The sequence below is a fragment of the Astyanax mexicanus genome, chromosome 17, assembly GCF_023375975.1.
Source record: "Astyanax mexicanus isolate ESR-SI-001 chromosome 17, AstMex3_surface, whole genome shotgun sequence".
NCBI classification, from domain to species: Eukaryota; Metazoa; Chordata; class Actinopteri; order Characiformes; family Acestrorhamphidae; genus Astyanax; species Astyanax mexicanus.
The window spans coordinates 12,404,361-12,426,911 of NC_064424.1; the positions used below are offsets into that span (position 1 = coordinate 12,404,361).

General features: G+C 38.1%; 1 protein-coding gene across 10 annotated transcripts in view; it reads left to right on the forward strand.

The window, feature by feature from the left end:
* Positions 1–22,551, forward strand: part of nrxn2a (neurexin 2a) — a 696,697-nt gene that overhangs the window by 622,837 nt on the left and 51,309 nt on the right. For all 10 annotated transcript variants that reach the window (XM_049466698.1, XM_049466699.1, XM_049466697.1 and 7 more), the window contains one exon: positions 4,291–4,472. In XM_049466698.1, coding sequence (XP_049322655.1) covers positions 4,291–4,472 — 182 coding nt within the window. The remainder of the gene's footprint in view (positions 1–4,290; positions 4,473–22,551) is intronic.

A 22,551-nucleotide genomic window follows, 5' to 3' on the forward strand; every position in this document is an offset into this window, starting at 1 on the left:
AACCCTCATATTCAATACAGCCAAGTATTTACAATTTAATAATAAAATAAAACATTAAATCAAGTATTTAATCAGGTTAAGCTAAAATAAGGAACCTCATAAACAAAGCAATAAAAATGTAATGGCAAAAACATTAGGAGTAGAGAGGAACAGTATATGGACATAGTTCAGCTGCAAACAGTACACCAGGGAGTAATATATGTTCATTGCTATCTTACGCCCCTCCAACAGTCTTTTTTCAGTACTTGCATCTGTGTTGTTTAAACAGCAACAATGCATGTGAATATATCTGTTCACGCATGTGAAAAGACTGTGTGGCGGTCTGAGAAATGATGTGTGTTCAGGTACATTTCTATCTTGGCAATGGAAAACACAGTTACTTTTCCAGTCGTTACGGTAGCAAAGACACTATGACACTCCCTAAACAAAGCTGTAGGGTTTGCAGATTTTTGTTTTTTGCATTCTAGTTCATATACAGTAACTATATGAACTAAGGGATAGTGGGAATATATATATATGTGCATATTCATAGTGACAATTCATAGTTGCCTGATTTTTTTTTTCATTTTAAAATATATGTTTGCTTCTTTTTGTAGTTTTTTTTCTATTTAGATTAGGAATGTAATAGAAAATTCAAACCTGTAAATGTGTTAAATAAGTACATCATGCCTTTTTCATTTACTTATTTACTTATGTCATTTACTTATTTAACTAAAAAAAAAGTAGAATTATGTTTTTTTTTGTCAAGACTTTTCAATAATAATATGTTTATTGCGTATGTCCAAAACCAAAATTAGTACGTGCCTAATGCACATCTCCAACCACACAAGGAGTACTTTTCCCGTCGTTACGATAGCAAAGACACTGACATGTGTGCGGTTGACAGCTTGACCACAGATTGCTAAAATAGGGCCCTATTATTTCAAAATGGGCTGTTTTTGCATCCTAGTTCATATACAGTAGCTATAAAGTATAGGGTATATGGATAGTATGCAGACTTATAGGAAAATATATATGGGCGAATTCTGTTTATAGGGACACCCATAGTTTCATGAGTTTTGCATCTTTTTGTATCTTTTTTTCTATACAGATTAGGAATATAATAGAAATTTCAAACCTGTAACAGTGTTAAATGAGTACATTATGCCCATTCGCTTGTTTAACAAAAAATAAGTAGAATTAGGGTTTTTTCTGTCATGACTATTCCATAATAATGTCAAAAATGGTCTGTTTTTGCATCCTAGTTCATATTTAGTAGCTATATGGATTTATGTGGTTTTATTCTTTGAGATAAGAGAAAATATGAATGAGCATAGTGACAATCCATAATTTCATACGTTTTGCGTCTTTTTTGTAGTTTTTTTTTATATATAGATTAGGAATGTAATGGAAAATTCAAACTTGAAACAGTGTTAAATGAGTACATCGTGATTATTCATTGTTTAACAAAAAGTAAGTAGAATTTTTTTTTTTTTGTCAAGACTTTTCAATAATAATGTCAAAAATAGATTTTTTTGCATCCTAGTTCATATTTAGTAGGTATATGAATTTATGTGGATTTATTCTTTGAGGAAAATATAAATGAGCATAGTGACGATCCATAATTTCATATGATTTTCATCTTTTTTGTAGTTTTTTCTATATACATTAGAAATGTAATGGAAAATTTCAAACCTCTAACAAGGTTAAATGAGTACATCTTGCACATTCACCTGTTTAACAAAAAGTAAGTAGAATTAGGGTCTTTTTGTCAAGACTATTCCATAAAAAGTTCTTTTTGCTTTGAATCCAGTGTAAAGGCTGAATGTGAGCATCCACGTGTGAAGGATGTCAGCAGAATAGAGGGAGGGTTTTTGTTTAAAAGCTCAGTGGCTGTGGCAGAGGTGTCTGTCTCGGTGCTCTCTCAGCACCAATCAGGCTCTGTGCATTGTTCGCTAAATATAGCCGCACTTCGCTCGGCCCTTTCACCGCTGCACCTCGTGGCCCGGCGGTGAGGCAGCTTGAGAATCCTTGTTCCAGCCTGGCAGCGCAGATTCCAGCGATGCCCAAGTCGATTGTCTGGAGCAGCGTGTGTGTGTGAGGCTGAGCAGCTCCGAGTGTGGCAGCCATCCTTCTTGCCCTGCTGATGCAACCTGGTCCTGGCTCTGAGTCAGAGCCCCGTCTCTACACCATTGTCTCTCAGCAACAGGACTCCAACACTGTTGACCCCCTAGTAGTTGAGCGGTAATTGTGATAATTATGTAATTAACGCAATTAACAGCCTCAAGTCTTCATTTTATTCTTTCTTTTTCAGTGGCTTTGCAGGAACAAGGCACTGCTTTTCATCAGATACAGCACCTTTTAATCAGTTTCCCTTTAGCTCAAACACGAATGTAGAGTTAGATATGTAGAAAAGCTTCCTCACTTTAGTCTAGCACTATGTAGTCTGCTTAAAATGCATTGTTTTGGCAGGTGTGAAAACACTAATCATACCCAGGTGCGGACCCAAACATCCGCACCGAGACCTGTGAAAAAGGTGGTGTCAGTTCAGTTCCAAACTCCAGAGTAGTTAGTTTGCCTCAGTCTGAGCCAACTTTTAAATGTACTCCTCGTGTTTGATTTAAACGGCTGTTCAGGTGCAGTTTAACCTGATTAGATCACAAGATTTCTTGTGATGCATTTTGTTGGACTTGCATCATTAATTTTGTTTTCCTTGTTTATTGATTTAGACCAGATAAACAAACTAAAAATAAAAAAACACCCTTAAACTCATATATTATCTAGCCTGTAGCAGTTAAGCCCCGCCCATTCATGCTGAGGTAATAAGTGAAGATTCAGCCTTGACAGATTTATAGACTTTTAGCTTTACGATATGTTTGAATTAGTTAACAAGTCTATAAACAATATAAAAGTTTATATAGTGGAAGCAATACAAATAAATCGCTTAATAAATCATCTAACCTTGCCATGAGCACATTGGCCAGTGTTTAACTTCATTCAGAAGATAACACCTCACAACTTATACAGGAGTGGCCATTCCCAAGTCATGAGCAAAAGTGAGCAAAGCACAGCCATTACCTAAGCAAGCAGGTGGTACTTGGAAATGACCTTTTGGTCAAGGGTGGTATGTGGTGTAAAAAGTTGAGAACCACTGATCTAAAGCTTAAAGAAAGGTTGAAAAGGGACGCTGAGTGGTACAGCGGGCTAAGTGGTTCGAATCCCAGTCATGCAGCTTGCCATCATCTGCTGAAGCCCTGAAAGAGCACAATTAACAATGTTCTCTTTTGGTGGTTTGATGTCGCTCTTTCCCCTCATTACTCCAAAGGGTGATGTCGATCAGCACAAGGCTGATGTCTGTGAGCTGATGTATAGGAACCACCAACCGAGTCGCTGCGCTTTCCTCCAAGTGCACTGTGATGCTACTCTGGGATGCTGCATCAGCAGCAGTTGGAAAAGAGGTGGTGGCTAAATTCACATGTGTCGAAGGATGCATCGCCCTCAATTGGCCTGGCTAGACTGGGTTGAAAAAATGGGAAAAAAATAGAAATAAATTAAAGAAAGAGAGAGAGAGGTTGAAAGATGGTTGGACAGTAAGTTTAAAATGTGTCTGTTTTCAAATTTGAAGACATATAAAAAAAACACAATACTAGAACAAAAATAGGACCTTGGAAAATGGCCTTGGAAAACACAGTGTACGACAGGTTTCACACTGGTTTATGTGCCGTAGCCGAGGCCAGGATTCTGACATATTGTGGTTTGACTGTGTAAGGGAAGCCACGAGTCCTGTTAAAGGGCAGAAAGTTTGAGAAAGTTAGCAGAGGAATGATTGTGGCTCGTCGTGAGCGGCGGGGTGCAGTTAAGCTGCGAGGCGGCAGAGGATGCGGTGCCCTCGGATGACAGCGCTGGCGATGATTTGTTTGTTGCCAATGTAATATTTTGCAAATGAGCATCCAAATCAGGGCTGAGCCTAACTGCACAGGCCCGGCAGAACAGATGGCAAGTGGAAGATGGAGGCTCTTTCCTTTTTTTTTTTCTTTTTTTTTTTTTCCTTCTCTTCTCCTCCTCGTTTGAAGGCATGCACAGGATGAATGTGAAATGCAGCAGAGTGCTCTCTAGCATCCATCTCTCCTTCTGCACACCCCCTCCTCTTATCGCTCTATCCTTCATCCTGACACGTTTCCTTTTTAATGTTTATTCCCTTTGCCTCACCCTCCTTCAACCTTTTACCAAATGTTTAGCCTAAGTTCTCTCTCTCTTTTTCTCTCTCTCTTTCTATTTCTATCTCTCTTTATATATATTTCTCGCTGGCAGCTGGAACCACATATATCTTTGGGAGAGGAGGAGCCCTCATCACGTACACGTGGGCCCCTAACGAGCGGCCGAGCACCAGGGCTGACCGGCTGGCCGTGGGCTTCAGCACTCAGTTGAGAGACGCCATTCTGGTGCAGGTGGAGAGCACGCAAGGCCTGGGGGACTACCTACAGCTACATATAGTGAGTTTAATTTCAATTCATCATTCCTCATCTGCTCTGGGAACACGTGACATTTAAATAGGTATTTCACTGAAAAATATGAGATGCTAATGTGGCTAATAGTCATTAAAAGCTTAAAGAAACCAGTGAGCTTGATCTCAGTTTCATATGACTAAATGATGATCCCTTAAAAAATCCTAAAAAACGATCACACATTTTTAAAAACTCTTTCCTTAGAAAAGAAAGGATTATTTCACAACACTGAACACAGCTAATGTGGCTAACAATGACTGAAAGTACACGTGTGCAAAGTACATTTTGTAGCATGCTCTTAAGGCCTTTTATATTTATAGCTCTGCCTCCTGCAATCCTATGCTGTAGTCTATTTAGTCTATATGCTGTATGCCTGTTAGGGGTGGGCAATATTATATCGTATACAATATATCGTGACAAAAAAATATCATGATATTAAAAATCCATATTGTGATAATAGGGCTGTTCTGTCTTAAAAGTAGTCTATTATTTACTGTGAAGCTTTAAGTGTATTTATTGTATAATTAGTTTTAGTTTGCAGTTTATATGCATGCACTAAATATTCTGCAATATTATTTGCTGCATTATATTATTTTATGCTATATTATTTATTTTGCCACATTATGATTATTCTGTTATACTATTATACTATATTCCTGAAATTAATGAATTATTTTAGTTTTCCTATATCAGCAAGTATATCGTTATCGCAAAAATACCCTGAAATATCGTGATACTATTTTAGAGCCATATCGCCCACCCCTAATGCCTGTCCATGGACCCATACGCCATAGCCTAGATAGGCCATAGGGCCAGATATTTTCCAAGCCATTACATGAAAAACCTGTTTTGGAAAATGAAGTGTAATGGGATGGAGTGCTGCTACAGACTAGTAGCTCTCCAGCCCAGAGGGTTGTTGAACCCAATTACAGAACAGTTGATCTCAAAACAGGTAATCTCAAGAAGAAAGGAAAATAAATAAATAAACACACTGCTCCTCTGGACCGCGGGATTGAACCCGTGTCGTCAGGGTCACGGTCCAATACACTATCGCTGCCCCGGCTAGCAAATTGAGACACAGCCCTGAAAATAATGCCCTTATAAGGAGATAGGGAGCCCAAGAACAGGCAGAAAACGAAAACGGGCAGAAACTAAAGTCACGCAACAAAAGCTGGCCAGAGAAACATTATATGTCTGACCTATGCCATAGACTATGCCATAGTCTACGCCTAATTGCACTACGTAACTTTGGTGGAGTGGCAAGATAACAGTATTACATAAGAACATCTAACACATGTACTTAAAGCCTTAAAGTCCACTTTCTAACGGTAGGGAAATCCCAGGAGCAAGAAATAACCATTTTCACATAATGCTGCTTTAAAGTTCGCTTCATAATATAGTATATATTATTATATTATAGTATAGTATAAACTATAATATAAAATATAGTATGTACCTGGCAGCCCTGAGTGTGGAAATGGGACTGGGGTGGAAATGGGACTGAGGGAATGATGGTGGGCAGGTTTGGAGGTTAAATCCCAAACAGATTTCTGTGACGTATCACACAGTTCAAATAATAAAATACTGGCTGAAGCTCTGCTGACAAGAGCTGCCAGTGATTAATACTTCCCCTTAATATCTGGTGATACATTCTGATAATGTTATGAGTTACTACAGAAAATTAAGTCTTTAATGGGCCTTTAAAATACTCTAATATATAGTAATTTTGTAAAGAAATATATATCTTCAAAAACAGTGCAAGTTTTAGCCAGAATGTGTGAACCCTTCAACATGAATGCGGACAGTGAGTTTTTTCATCCCTGACTTAGCATGATCTCAGTTGTGTAATACTAAATGACCCATTCTAGCCTTTTTCTCATTATTAGCCAGCATAAATATGTGGCTAATGATGAATGGAAGCTTATGGGGACCAGTTAGCATGATCTCGGCTTCATGACACTAAATAAGCCTCACTAACCAGAACTCAGTGCAGTGATAATGTGGCTAATGATCAATGGAAGCTGATGAGGACCAGTTAGCATGACCTCAGATGATACATTGCTGTATAATTATCCTTTTCAGCTCTGTTTTATTATTAGACGAAGATAATATAATATAATGGTTAGCAAATAAGGCTTATAGTTAGTTCTAGAAATATCAGGGGAGATTTTACATGTCCTTGATAAAGCGTTTGCCAGTTTTATTGAATCAATTTTGAGTATTAATACTAATTACTGTATAAAAATACTACTATTAATGATGTTTGCATCGGATTTGGTGATGTAAGGCTTGAATAGAGCTGCTTGACCATTAAAACCCATTCTATGGAGCTCTCTACACTTTACTGTTCTTGAGCTAATCTGAAGCTACGTGATGTTTGAAGGTCTGTAGTGATGAATTCTGCAGGAAGTTGATGATCTCTCATCATTTTACACAGACAGAGCGAGTTTCTGTCATTCCCAGTCTCTTCCACTGTGTTTTAATATCACTGACAGTTGGCTGTGGAATATTTAGTAGTGAGGGAATTTCACGACTGGACTTGTAGCACAGGTGTTGCATCCTATCACAGAGCCATGCTGGAATTCACTGATCTCCTGAGAGAGATCCATTCTTTCACTAATGTTTGTAGAAGCAGGAGTTTGGTTTTATACACATGTGATCATGGAAGTGATTGGAATCTCTGAATTCAATGATTTGAATGGGTGAGTGAATTCTTATGGCAGTATATTGTATATTTTAGGCACAATTCATACACAAAATATTTATAACAAATATTCACTCCTACCTCACGCATTAATGACTGTCTTTGCCACCTGATTCATACATATGCATGAAACTTTTTATCAATACAAAATAATTAAATCTGATTAAATGCAAGTAAGTGTGTAAAACAGCTACACAACTCCAATTTCCAAACACTGGAGAAAGTCTTCTGCTCCATCTGCTTCTCCACAGATGCACAGATGCATGCAAAGCTCATGCAGGTTGCCAGATTGACACACATCGTCAAGCGATGATGAGTCTTAATCTTTAGCTGATCAGTAAATACTGTATATATATATATATATATATTTCAGTGTGCAAAATGTTATTCTCTACTACGCTAATGGTGGTGGTTAGTTAGCCAGCTTTGATTAGCAACCTTACTGAAGCTTAGTGATTACCTGTTCAGCAGATAAATAGCCAGGTCACCCTTTTCCATGGCTGTAGAACACTGTTTTCGTGCTGTTGTCTATACCTGGCAACTCTGAGTGTGGAAATGGGACTGGGTCATTCCCACAGTTTTCCGTGATTCCCAGATTTCTGTGACGTAACACAGTTCAGCATGTTTCCTTAATATCTGATAATGCATCAAGTTTATACAAAAAATATAATCTCTAATGGTTATTTAAAATACTGTAATATATAGTAATTCTGTAAAGAAATGTATACTTTCCAAAACAATGGATGATTTCTTTGAATTTAAAGTTATAACATGGAGTTTAGCCGCAAAATAGTGGAAAATATGAACTTTTTTACTGGTTTAAAATTTTTAAGCTGTTTAGCATTGAATCTTTCCGAACTCAAAACGTTTACGCGATTCTAAAATCAGCCTAAAGCAAACCATGTTTCATATAATTTCAGTTGCCAAATGCCACTTTAATCCTACCTGCTTTAGTTCATTATCAGTGACATTAGCATGCTAATTAGGATTTGAAAGATCATCATGAAATACATTGCAGCTCCTCACAAAAGGCTCAGCACCGACATACAGACATGTACCACCAACGACATCCTTAAGACAGAGGCTACCACTGGACTACAGGTGAGAAACCTCACCTGATGCTCATTTGCATCATCTTGGGGCGAGGGTCCGCGCAATTAAGCCGCTGTGACACGAGTGCGTGGCCTCTGCAGATGTCACTGCTGGTTTAGGAGACCCTGAGGACCTCTAAAATAAAGCTGATGCAAATTGAGTTGGATAAAATCTTAAGTTGAGTCATTTCTGAGGATGCTCCAGGCGCTCCGAAAATACGGGGCCACATCAAGGCCGTATTCCGAGATCAAACTGTGCAAATAAGCCTTGTCAGTTGTCGCAGATAAGATGAAGCGATAATTTAACGCAGCTCGTAGGGAAGATTACGAGAGGCTGATGAGAACATCCGTCTGCACAGTTTTAACACCATGAAAAGGGAGTAGGACTTTGTAGTTTAGCCTGTTAAAGAAGCATGCAGCATTATACAGAGTGCGAGACTGTACGATGGTATGATGACTGTTGTACATCAGGTCGGTATCATTATAGACAAGGTTGACCCTCATGCTTTGTTATAAGGATTGTATTTATTCAATTATTTAGCTTTTTTTATTTTTTAATGACCACACAACCCAAACAGGTTCTAAGCCAGAAAATTTGTTGCCGTTCTGTACCCACAATCTTGATGCGAATGGCCAAATGGTGGGGCGTTCAAGCGTCACAACTAAAAAGGTGTTCAAATCACACCCCGGCTTCTGTTTCCAGTTTGTGGAACATGTCCACTTTCCCATACGTAGTAGGTTTAGTAAACAGACAGCAGTTCGGACGAAAAACTATTTCTTAATCCGACTGATTTTGTTGGCACACTGAAAACAATGATGTGAAAAATTTACTTAAAAAAAGTTTCGCAAAAATTTCACAAGACTGAAATGTTACATAAAGTAAATAAGTGAAGTAGAATACTAAAAAGAATGTATTACATGCCATCCATGTGTTGAGGGAGTGTGATATGTGTGTTTAAACTAAAATATTTAATTTCAGGAATCGTAATATATTGTTGGAGTAATATTGTATAACTTAAGTAATTGTAATTAGGTAATATTGTGTGCAGAAATTAAGTAAAGTTTACTAAAAGAAAGGATTGACTGAAGTTCAGTTCACTTATTTACTCTATGTAAAATTTAAGTCTTAAAACCGAGTTGAAGTTACTTAAATTTATTTGAAATTAAATTTACTTAAAAAAAGCAAATGCAGAAATTTGCGAAACGTTTTTTAAGTAATATTTACTCATCATTTTTTTCAGTGCAGTGACCTGTAGCCTCATCTAGAAGGCATGAGATGTTGTGACAAGTTCATGGTAATGATGTTCATTATGTACTGCATAATTGAGGATGGAAACTGAACTGTGATTAGATGTGAGGTAGTTTGTGTAGAGTAAAAAGTGAAAAGCCATGGAAGGGGGGCACCTGTACTGAGGGTCTGTTTAGTACTGTAAGGTTAAAAGATGCATTATTTCAACAGGCTTATTTGGGCGGTGTAATGAATTCAGCATGAAGCGTGGTCTCTCTCACATCGTGAGCTTCCATAGCAGGCCAGGCATAAACAGTCTGACAGCAGCTGCTCGGCCAGACACAGAGCGGCTCTTGTTTTCCGAGTCTCGCGCTGTTTGTTGCCGGGATGGAGCAGAAGAAGGGCTCATTCTGCTGCTGAAAGGGCGGGTTTGTGTGGGCTCTGTCAGAGGGGTGTTTTGATGGTTCATCTGCAAAACCCCTCTTTCTTTGAGGGTTTGTATTTCTAGCCCCTGAGCTCTTGAACTCACGAACGCACGATTGCGCAAGGGGCATCAACACTCGACATTGATGGTGGCGTGTGATACGGCTTGTGTAATATACAAGATTTGGCTGTAAAGAACAGCAAGTCTGAAGTTTATGAGGAGTATAAAGCGCCGCTTGCTTTCGCCCCGGAATTTGTCCTTCATGTTGAGGGATTTACTCTGCATTGGAAATTACAACCAAAGACAGATAATCCAATTGGTCATGAGCACGGCAGCCGTGCGGAATGACAGGCTGCTGCAGGAGACGACCGGAGCCCAGGGGAGCTGGATGCGGCCAACTTTAGGGCGTTCCCTCTCCTCGGGAGCGCTCACATTCATCCGTGTCCTCCCGCCGTCTCCCATCCATTAGGCTCGTCTGTGCTGGAGGGTTGATGAAGCTTCGGTGCCACTTCCTTGCCCACGGTGTCTGAGAATGGTAGGGAAGGTGCGGGAAGGTGCGTTAAAGCTCAGGAAGGCGCGGGTTGATGAATGAGGGGCTGCCGTCGCAGGGCGAGCTGCGTTCACTGCCAGTAATGAGGAGCAGAGTGCTCTTGGTATTCCGAGGTGGCTGCATATCGATCTGCTCCTTCACTCTGGCCTCCTTCATCTCGCAGGCATTGTGGAATGAGAGTGCCACGGGGTTCACCGCCCCCACCTGTCAGGGGCCAGCAGATGGATTAATGGAGCTCCTGGGTCTTGAGCATGCCTTGAGTTACCCGAGCGTAAAGATCTATTGGGGAAGAAGTGCTGCGGCAGAGATTCATCACTGCCCTGCCTCTGACCTTCTCGGCTCTACACCTGTAGGGTCAAGCAAGGGGTCAGGCTGGTGGCCTTTGCCAGCTGAGCTTGCAGATTAGAGATGCGCCTAGAAGGAGGCACATGGGGAAGAGTGCGTTGTTGCTTTTTAACAGTACATACTTACAGACACCTCATATTTGTGTTTATTAAAATAGATATTCTAAAAAATAGATATTATTTATGCTACAATATCCATAAATTAAACCAAGAGAGAAGCAGTCGGCTTACTTTTGTTGAGTAATAAGTGTCAGGCCATGACATTGACATGACTTTGGCCACTAGGCTTTGTAGACCATTGGAGAACATTCTGGGCTTTTTAAGCCATTAGAATTGGTTTAAAGGTTCGATGGAAATAATGGAATAAACATTACATTTATAAAACTAACTAACTTTTTATTCATTTTTTTATTTTAGTCGGCAACAAAATCTTAGCGAGGTATCCTTGTGGTGTTTAGCTGCATACAGCAAGCAAGCTCTCCCATTAGATAGGACCTCACATGTAGAATTGAAGACTTTAGATTGACTGCCTATAAGTACTAGTGCTTTTCCACTGCATGGCACCAACACTGCTCAGCTAGACTCTGCTTTCTTTTCCTCAGTTTTTATGCTTTTACTTAAGCAAAATTTGGTTCCTGTCAACTGGAACTGGCATGATGTAGAGATCATAGTGTTTTGCAAAGTCACCAGATGAAATTCAACTGTGAGATATTTTAGTCTTTTAGAGAAAACATGAACCAGGACATGAAAAACCTGGAAAAGTCATGGAATTTGAAAATAGCAATTTTCAGACCTGAATAAGTTTTGGAAAAATAAAAATACCCAAAAGGTTTTGGAAAAGTAATGGAAATTTGGTCTACAAATCTTTGTGTTTCAGTTTATCGATACGTGACAACATTTTATCTGATTAATTTTAGACCTACTATAATCTATTTTAATTATAGTTTTAGTTGATTCTTGTTTTTATTGTCAATATGTGCAATGATGTTTTAAAAATTGTTTGGTCATGAAAATTTGCCATAATGTTTCACGAAAAAGTCATTTTATTGAAGAAATGTATTGGTTAAATCGTGGATGAACCCTGCAGATGTCAACTATCCCCCCCTAAATTACTCTTCTGCAATAGTCGTTGGATGTTTTCTCTTCCGTTGTCTCTGTAGAACAGGAGATTCTCCAGAAGACGGGGGTTAATTCACTTCTTTTTAGAGGATAAAATGAAGGAGCTGGAACACTTTCCATTATAATTAGTCCAAACCTCCATGGGTTTGATTAAAAGGCAGATTAAACTGGGCCTCTACTACCATATCCCACTGTTAGCTTCCTCCATTAGGCATTTTCCATCACACCTGGTGACAGGGGATACTGCTGCAGACAGACATTTGGATTACAAGGGATTCTTTGGCATCATTATTAGATTGCCTACAGACTCACATCTTTCAAGGTACAGCGGAACTTAGACGTAGCCGAGCTCAGACTGAAAGAGAGAGTAAAGATCCTGTGGAAATTCTCTAAAATCGACTTAGTTTATTTTTGAGGCCGAGAAAATTCTCCTCATTAAAGGTGGTGAACCAGGTCATCTACATTATACAGTCATATGAAAAAGTTTGGGCACCCCTATTAATCTTAATCATTTTTAGTTCTAAATATTTGGGTGTTTGCAACAGCCATTTCAGTTTGATATAACTAATAACTGATGGACACAGTAATATTTCAGGATTGAAATGAGGTTTATTGAGGTTTATACAGAAAATGTGCAACATGCATTAAACCAAAATTTGACCCGTCTAAAAGTATGGGCACCCTTATCATTTTATTGATTCGAATACTCCTAACTACTTTTTACTGACTTACTGAAGCACAAAGTTGGTTTGGTAACCTCATTGAGCTTTGAACTTCCAATCATGAGAAAAGGTATTTAAGGTGGCCAATTGCAAGTCCTATTTGAATCTCATCTGAAGAGTGGCATCATGGGCTCATCAAAACAACTCTCAAATGATCTAAAAACAAAGATTGTTCAACATAGTTGTTCAGGGGAAGGATACAAAAAGTTGTCTCAGAGATTTAACCTGTCAGTTTCCACTGTGAGGAACATAGTAAGGAAATGGAAGACCACAGGGACAGTTCTTGTCAAGCCCAGAAGTGGCAGTCCACTTTAGCATCACTCTCCTATACAGCTTCTCCTTGTGCAAAGTGCGCTGTATTGTTGACCGATGCACAGTGACACCATCTGCAGCAAGATGATGCTGGAGCTCTTTGGAGGTGGTCTGTGGATTGTCCTCGACTGTTCTCACCATTCTTCTTCTCTGCCTTTCTGATATTTTTCTTGGCCTGCCACTTCTGGGCTTAACAAGAACTGTCCCTGTGGTCTTCCATTTCCTTTCTATGTTCCTCACAGTGGAAACCAAATCAATTTTGTGCTTCAGTAAGTCAGTAAAAAGTAGTTAGGAGTATTCAAATCAATAAAATGATAAGGGTGCCCATACTTTTGCACCGGTCAAATTTTGCAAATTTTGCTTTCTGTTAGTACAATAAACCTCATTTCAATCCTGAAATATTACGGTGTCCATCAGTTATTAGATATATCAAAGTGAAATGACTGTTGCAAACACCCACATATTTAGAACTAAAAATGATTAAGATTAATAGGGGTGCCCAAACTTTTTCATACGACTGTATGAGAGGGTGGAGTCAGTAACCCTGACCATACAGCCCAGCAGCTACAAATGTTCACAGTGCTTTTGAAATGTGACCGCGTTTGGAGGTGCTGCCTCCCCAAACTCCTCCATTCTGCCTCAGGCTCGGGGCATCCATCTCACATTTGACTGGTCGTGGAGCACTTTGGGCTGTAAAACAGATGCCAGGGGTGGGGGCTCTCCTCCAGGGAAATCAGTCTTTTTAGCAGTGTGTATCCCCTGGACAGATGTGCCGTGATTAAAAACGCAGGGAAAATCTGTCAAAAGGCGGCGCCTGGCCTCATAATTAAAGGAGCACCTGTTCCTGAAAGACTGGGCTCCAACCTTAAAAGCAGCGGCGCTAAACTGACTCAGCATTTATTCTTCCGACTCCTTCTGTCTGCTTTATTGAAACCCGGGAGGAAATTTGATGAGTCAATCATACATAAAGTGACCAAGATCTCAGAGAGTTGTGAAGGGAATTTATCAAAGCTGCATGAATCATTGGAGTTAAACAAGTTTATTTATTTTTATAGTAGTAAAAAATGGGGAAACCATGCCCGCAACAAGTTGCTGTGCATATTCAGTGTACGTGCTCCACCCACGGAGGGTCCAGTCACGGTAGTGATCTGTCAGCACAAACTTCAAAAACTGCAATCAAATTTTATTCATTCATTTTAATACAATCTGCTGCCGTGAGCAGTTTTGTGTCGCTAACTTTCAAAGCAAAAAAAAGAAAAATAAAGCAAACTTTGGACCCTATCTTACACACTGCACAAGGCGTGTCACAATGTTCATTGCTATCTTACACCCCACAAACAGTCTATTTCCACACTTTGCACTTGTGCCTTTAAAATAGCATGTTTCTATCTTGGTGGCAAAAAACACAGGTGTTCCACTGACTGATTAAAACCTTGACCACAGTCAGCCGTCAGACGTCCATTCCTGTCTTAGACACGCAGGCGCAACTGAATACAAAATAAAATAAGATTGCTGTCCCATAATTGAAGGGCAATTTACTGTGCTGAGATGCGCAGAAGCTCTGCGCAATTAAAATACCAATCCACCAAAGTCAGAGCATACCTGGGTCTTAAAGGGAATGGCAACATCCTATTAAAAAGGGACCATTCCTCCACCTTCTCTTGGGAAAGGAGAGGAGCTGTAGGAAAGGAGGAGTAACAGAAGTTTTTTGTTGGAGCCAATCACTAAAGACCCAAAATGGAGGAAATGCTAAATATAGCAGCGTATAAACTATAAATAAACACATCAAACCGAGACTGCATGATACTCAGCCCGTCAGGCGACTGAATTACTGTATCATTTTTTGACGTTTGTGTTTTACATGTTTACGCTAGGCAGGGCGTCAGGCAGCTTGCTAATTGCTATGTTATCTTGTTGATGAAGCCACACACACTTCTCACCGCTGCCAAACGCACTACTCACCTACAATTTCTTCCACAATTCAGCTTCCAGCACTGTAGTAATACGAGTGCATGCTGCCATAATTCGGTTTGTTTTTATTGCTCTGCGTTTTGTGATGACAGGCGAGTTAGCCATCATGCTAATTGCTGGGTTAGCTTCTGAGCTAAGCACAGCTGCACACATAATGGGGGAAATTTAAAGACTTAATTTCTAGACACTTTATTTGTCTGGTTACTGTTTGATCAGGTTACTGTTTCCATGATCCACTCCACGTTTCTTTTTAATCCATTGATACAATCTTTGTTTATACATATTCAATAAGAGCCCAGACCCATTTCAAAATATTAATACCAATGTGTTTCTTAATGTGGGCAGATGACTGTAAATATTTTAAGGATAAAATTATGATGAAACATAAATGACACAGCAAATATTATTAACATTTAGTTCTAGAAATGAGGTCAGAACTAGTTCTACGTAACATAAAACATTTATTTAATGTTTGAATGGTTAGTTGAATGGTGGGAACAGACCTGTAGAAGCAAAATAACACTTTTAAAAGGAGAAAAGTATTTTTTAAATCAAAAATCAACTGACAGCTTCACATTATGCCCAAAAGTAAATTTTTTAAATAAAAACTTTTCAACATTTTTTCTGTTTGATATTATGTGAATATGTCTGTTGTGTTTTTACAGTGTATTAGAATTTTTATGATGATTAGACCAGTAGAAGTGCTTCATAAAGCCTAAGGGCCCTATTGTGTAGTGCAACTATTAACTGTGCATCGCGCAACTTGATTTAGGGCGTGTCGGTGTGTTTTTGGTATTGTGAGGGCACAAAAAATACACCTTGCGCAGCTCAAAATGCAAAAAAGGCATGCACTAATTCTCTTTATTAATCATGGGTGTGTTTTGGGCATAACGTGAAATAAACCAATCAGTGTGTCAGTAGTCACTCCCTTTAAGAGTCAGGTGAGCTCTGACTTTGGCACATTCGTACTGTAACAGCGTGGTGCTTTTGTGGGTCTCAGCAGAGGATACTGACCTGTGTGTATACGCTGTGAAGATATGCCAGCGACTCATTTTAAGGGAACATCAATGTTATTTTTTTTGTTATTCTGTTATTCTGTTTATTACAAAATCAGATTTGTGTGATGCACGACACTCCTGCATGGCAAAAATAGGATTGGACAGCTGACTGTTGTCAGGGTTTCAATCAGTCAGTAGCGCACCTATATTTCCTGCCGCCAAGATAGAAACATGCCAGATATTTACCTGAACACACCTCTCTTAGAGACCAATATATATATATATATATATATATATATATATATATATATATATATATATATATATATATATATAGTAAATATGTTCCTAAACAGTGGTGCTATTTTAATGGGAGGGGTGCGAGGTTTGAAAATAGACCGTTAAGAGCAACGAGCATCGCAACACGCCTTACATAGAGTGCACGATAGGGCCCTAAATAGTTTTTTTTCATCTCTATAAAAGTGTTTTTTTAGAAGATGCAAAGTTTTAGCATGACAGCAATGATACTAATTGCTTAATTAATTTGAAACTAAGTAATCCAAACGCAATCTCTTCATTTTCTCAGTATTAACTGGTACCTCGGTACCCACAGCAACAGCACGGGAAGTCTGTGGAGCAGCAAATCGCTTCTACTGTACACAAAATTTCCTCAGTGCAGTCATGTGTGATATAACAGAGACTACAGTAAAACCTTTACTAAACACATGCCAAACAGAGCAGAACTGCAGGAAAATGGAAAAATTACATACGAAAAGTCATGCTCATGACTACACATACAGTTACAGAATATACAGTTTCTACTGCAACAGCAACATGCTTCTGTTCAGCTGGATGGAGGTCTACTGCTAACAGCATTATAAACTTTGCTATCAAAGTCAAGGAAGTGATAAAGCAACAACTGTAACTTAGTGATAGATTGAAGTTTTTGATCACCCAATCCTTACAAATATATCCTTACCAATACAGTAATTAAAATAGCAAAATTAACTATTTTTTTAAAGCTCACCAAAGAAACAGTACTGTTAGTTAGTGTACAAAGAAAATGTTTGAAATCTCAGAATCGAGTAATTAACCTATATATATATATATATATAGGGATATAGGGATGGCATGTGGATGGGTTGATGGCTACTTTCGCTGGTACTTGTGACCATTTGACAATAAAGGCAATTCTGATTCTGATGTATATTTGACAACTGAGATTTTAATTACTCAGTTATGAGTTCAATAGCACTGCTGAGGTAATTTTATGATTAAAATAGCACTACTTTACAGACTGTATACAGTGCACTGTCTTATAAGGTGCACTATCAATGAACGTCTTTTTCTGGTCTATTCTGGTCTATTTTCATACATAAGGCGCATTTTCAAAGTCAAATGAGCGCTGGATGTTAATCTACTCAGATTTCTCTCCTGAAAAATGTTTATTTGATTGAGTTGAGCGCTTCTATTTAGTTGTGGTAAACTTAAATTTCCAATATTGTAGCGTGGTTAGCAGCAGAGCTAGACACAGTTAGCAGCTGCCCTAGCTGCAGTTAACAATGCTTAGCGCTAGTAAACGAAGCTCAACAGCGCTACATTGAGGAACCCTGAGACTTTCGGTAAACCAGGGCGATATTAGCTAGCGATTCTTCCCATATAGCTTGTTTTAACATGGTAAACACGCAATCTACTGTCTGATATACTCCTCTCTGAATGGCGAAAAAGCTAGGGCTGAGGTTAGCGGCTAATGCTAATTCTGCTCCAGCCTTGGGGCTGGAGGAACTTCACTAAAACTCCCTTTTAATGTTTTACTTCAGCAGAGTGGCTTTACTGATCCTTACAACCTGATTGGTAGAAATCATACATAATGTGCACCAGATTATACATTATATATGTCGATTTTAAAGAAAAATATGGCATTGTGATTTGTTGTCTGTGTGGTTAGTAAAAAGATTAAATGTCTAACAAACATTAAAGTTGTGGTGTTATAATTGTAAAAAAAAAAAAAAACGTATAAATAAAAATATATAAAAAACAGCAAACAGACATGTTTGGTATTTGGTTTTCAACCTTCAGCTGAAAAATCAAATTTTGTTCGGTTCTGATTTCAACCAGAAATGTTTCATTTTGGTGCAGCTCTACTTCTAAAGCTGCAGTTTTAGCAACTACAGCAAACTAATGTCTCTGCTGTAGAATAATTGCAGGCCACAGCGGCTATGGCCATCATTATTTATTTATTATTTATTTATTTTTTATTTTTATTTTTTTTGCTGCTATAGCCATCCCTCTTGCCATCACTGATTAAATCCTCTAATGACCATCTGGGAAAACAGCAGTGGACAATTAAAACATAACAAATCAGCTATAAAAAAAAATATATTAAAAAAAAAAATAAATAAATGATCCATATATCATTTTCAGACGGTATTTATTTAAATTATTTATCAGTGGAGTGACTGCAGGTTTACCAGGCAGCAATTCCACTGCAGTAAAAGACCTTCTTATGGTATATTTAACTTCCATCATCATAAATCTCTATAGATAACAGTGTCTACTGGATAAATAAGTGTTCACAGACAGGCATATGTGTGTTTTCAGTATGTAGACCATCACCGTGTTCTGGTCTGAAGTCTGAAGGTCATTGAAAGTAGGCTAGTGGTGTCGGCTGCATCGGCACCAGTTGGATAAGCAGTAGGGATTTAGAGAAGAAAGAATAACCTGGAAAAGGAGAGAGAGATAATGTAACGTAATATAATGTAATTTCTTTAAACTAAACAGAAAATACAAATGTATGAATAAATCCATGAAGATGGTCTAAAAAGTTTGCTAACATTAGCTTTAGTTAGATTAGCCAGTGAACTGTGAGGACTTGCCGCAGGGTTCAGTGCACCAGTTGTATTGATCAGGACTGGATTTCTTAAAGGCAGACATCTAAATCTTTCTCAAAATATTTTCTTAAATCTTAAATCACAAAAATGTTTGAGCACCCCTGGTTTGAAAATTCTCTTATACTCTTATACTTATACTGTGTACAGCTAAGCAAATAGAAAATGGGAAAAATATTATGTTTGATTTAATATTTAAGCAATATTGCATTTTTCAATTTTTCGATTTCCATCAGGCCTCAAGCTAAAGTTTGGCCTCCCAAACTTTGCTCAGCACTTAATACTTAAGGCCTCCATTGGTCATTATCACAGCTTACACAGATAATTTGTTTTTGGGGTGAAACTGCACCCATTTTTTCTTGATAAAGACTTCTAGTTATGTAATTTTCTAGGGCTGTCATGTCTTGTAACACATCTCTTGTTGTTGAGGTATATGCACAGATGTTTGATAATGTTTAGTTTGTGGGCTAGAAGGTCGATAAAAAAAACCCTTCTTGTCCTTTTGTCCTTTTAAGGTATTGTTTTGAATCGTTATCTTGCTGTATAAACCATACTCTTTCCATCTTTAACCTTTTTTTATGATGTTTGCTTCTAAAATTTGCCATTTATTTCTTGAATCATAGGATAAAAAAGAAAACAAAAATGGACAAAGTTAACCATGATCCATCCACCCCCATGCTAAACAGTATGAGACAAATAACCTATTTCACAAATTGTACTTTTGCTCATTGATAATTGTTAAAACAGTCTATTTATCCAAAACAGTCATGACTAGACCAGTTCAGTAGATTACAAAAAGCATCAGCTTTGTTTAGATGTTACTTTCAGAACGTTTGACTCTCTTTTGACCGAATTTTGCGGTAAAAAAGCAAGAAAATGTTTTCTTCTGATGACCTTTCCATAAAGGTCATATTTGTGCAAGAGCAGTACCACTCCAAAGTCTGCTAAATCTTCTTGAAGGTCTCTTGGAATTAAAATAGTGTTTTTTTATAGGATGCCTTTCTAGCAATCCTATGAACATCTTTTTAAGATTTTGACTTAATCTCCTCTTATATTCTACCGCTACTTTATAGACATCAGTTATGTTTGATGTAGTTCCTGAGTACAGCATAACAAGATTTGAGAAATCAGAATACATTACTAGTCAAATTTCGGACACGCCTTAAATTAATGGGTTTTACATATTTTTTAAAGTTCAAAAACATTGAATTTAGATTCTTCAAAGTAGCACATCTTGTTTAGATGACAGCTTTGTACATCTTCACACATTTTCTCAGTCAGTTTTATGAGGTAGAGTCACCTGGAATGATCAGCTTTCAGTTACCAGCTGTGCTGAACTTGTCAAGAGTTACTTACTTGAATTTCTTGTCTCTTAATGTTAATGTTTGAGAGCATCAGTTAAAGTAAAGTTGTGAAGAGGTAGAGTTATAGGTATACAGTGAATAGCTCTATTTGAGTAATATTCTAATCCATATTATGAGAAGCAAGAACTACTCAACTAAACAAATAAAGAAAAAAAAAAGTCAATCAAAAGAAGTACTTTGTAAGTATCCTCAAATTCAGTCGCTAAGACCATCAAAAACGTTGTGATGAAACCGGCTCTCATCAGGACCACTCCAGGAAAGGAAGATCAAGAGTTTCCTCTGTTGCACAGGATAAGTTCATCAGAGTTACCAGCCTCAGAAACCTCACGATATGATACGAGGTACGATATGAGTACTTTTTGTACTCAAAGGTACATTCTTTATAATTTGACCCTCAGTGGTACAATATTGGTCTTTACAGGGTCAGATTTGTTCCCTCTGAAGTACAAAGTCATTTCTAACAGCAATAAGTACAGATTTGTACCATTTAATCAGCCAAAAGGTACATTCAGTATTCTGTATCACTGCACTAATAAACAATATATATTTTAATTGCACATTTTTGATTTTCGATTTTAGATCATCAAGTTTTTGACACATATTTAGTGGATGATAAGGTTTGTAATCTTTATAATCTTTACTGGCACAAAAATATGGGTACAAAAAAAGGACTTTAACTGAAAGGTACTTTTTTGTACCTCAATATAAGGTACAGCCCCAGCGACAAGCTTTGTACTCTTTTAGGTACAAATCTGTACTTTTCTTAGTGTGCAGATAAGAGCACCTAAATGCTTAGTACTAATGCTATTTTACTATATGATTACTTTACTACATGTTCCATCATAGTCTGGATGACTTCAGTATTCATTTACTGTATAATGTAGGGAAAAAAACTAAAAATGACTGTTACTGTATTAATTAAGCTTTGAAATATGCATCACTTGGCCTTTTTCTTAGATGATTGTGAGCAAGTCATCTCTCATTAGAATTAAGGTTTGAGACCTTTACAAAGAGCTCAAAAAGTTCAGAATGCTTTCTATGCTATTAAAACATCTAATGTTTGAAATAATGTTTTTCAATCTAAATATTTATGCCTTTTGGAGATCTGTTCATTTTATTTACTACTCACTTAACCCTTCACTATAAGAATCACCCAGAATATTTTTGTTCACTCCACAGTTAGTGAATAATGATTTCTTGTGTTTATTGAAAAATCGAGTTTGGAATTTTGTTGCTCTCGGCTGCAGCTGTACTTTACTTTATCTTTGAGATGAAAGATCGTAAGTTTCTAGGTAGCGTTTCTCGCTGGGAGGAACGCGGGTCTCTTTGACCTCTGCGCTGAAATCCGACCGATTTTTTGGAACACAGCTCGTGTTTGATCATAATCGGTAATGAACGAGAGGAAAAGTAATGCAAGCTCAGTGTTCTGCGAGTTTCATTTCCCTTTTGTCGAGCACTTTGAGGCAGAACTCGGTCCCTCGTCAGAGGAAGAGATGACAATTGATTCATAAATTTGCTTTGATAAATTGTGCAGCAGAACTGCCGGCTTCTAGTGGCGAATCCAGTGTGGAGGAGGAACAGAGGCTCGGCGCTGCCTTCCTGTTTATTAGCATCTTCCTGAAAGGCTTCATCCTTCATGCATTTTACATGAGATATTTTCAGCTACTCTGAATTTATATGGGGATGCTTTTGGTTGTCTGTGGAGATACATATCGGCTGCGGGAAATATGGGTTGTCATGGTGTGCCTCATTACACTTAAACACGAGGTGCAGACTGATTTAATCCATTTGCATGTGGCTAACAGGGTTTGCGCTGCCTTTGAAATAGCCGCTCCGGCACGCCCGCGACACGATTCAGGCTGCGCTCCAACAGCGTCTGCAATTGTCAGGTCATTTCTGCAGAACTCTGCGTCTGACGAGTTCGTTCATTGGTGTCGTGGTCTGTGTTGCGTTTGCGGGTAATTTACAGCGGAGCATGAAATTGTGCACAATTTTAAGGCTGTTTTGTTCCATTGTTCATGAAAACAATATACATAAATAATTCCTGGATAGGTCTATAAATCATGCCGACATTTTATCAGTCAAAATACGTAACGCATGCTGTTTTTTTCAGAATTATTACAGTTCGGCATAAACTCAAAATACAATATATAATGCAACGTGATGAGTTAAAAGAAGCTAAAAGAAGCTTCATAATAGATACACGACATGCACAATACAATAAATACTGTGACACTGGATATTATAAAACAAAAAAAGGTGTTTATCATGCTCTGAAAATTACAATATTCTAATAATTAATAGTAATAATAATATTTTCAAAAATGACAATGATGCTGGCTGAAGGTGCTA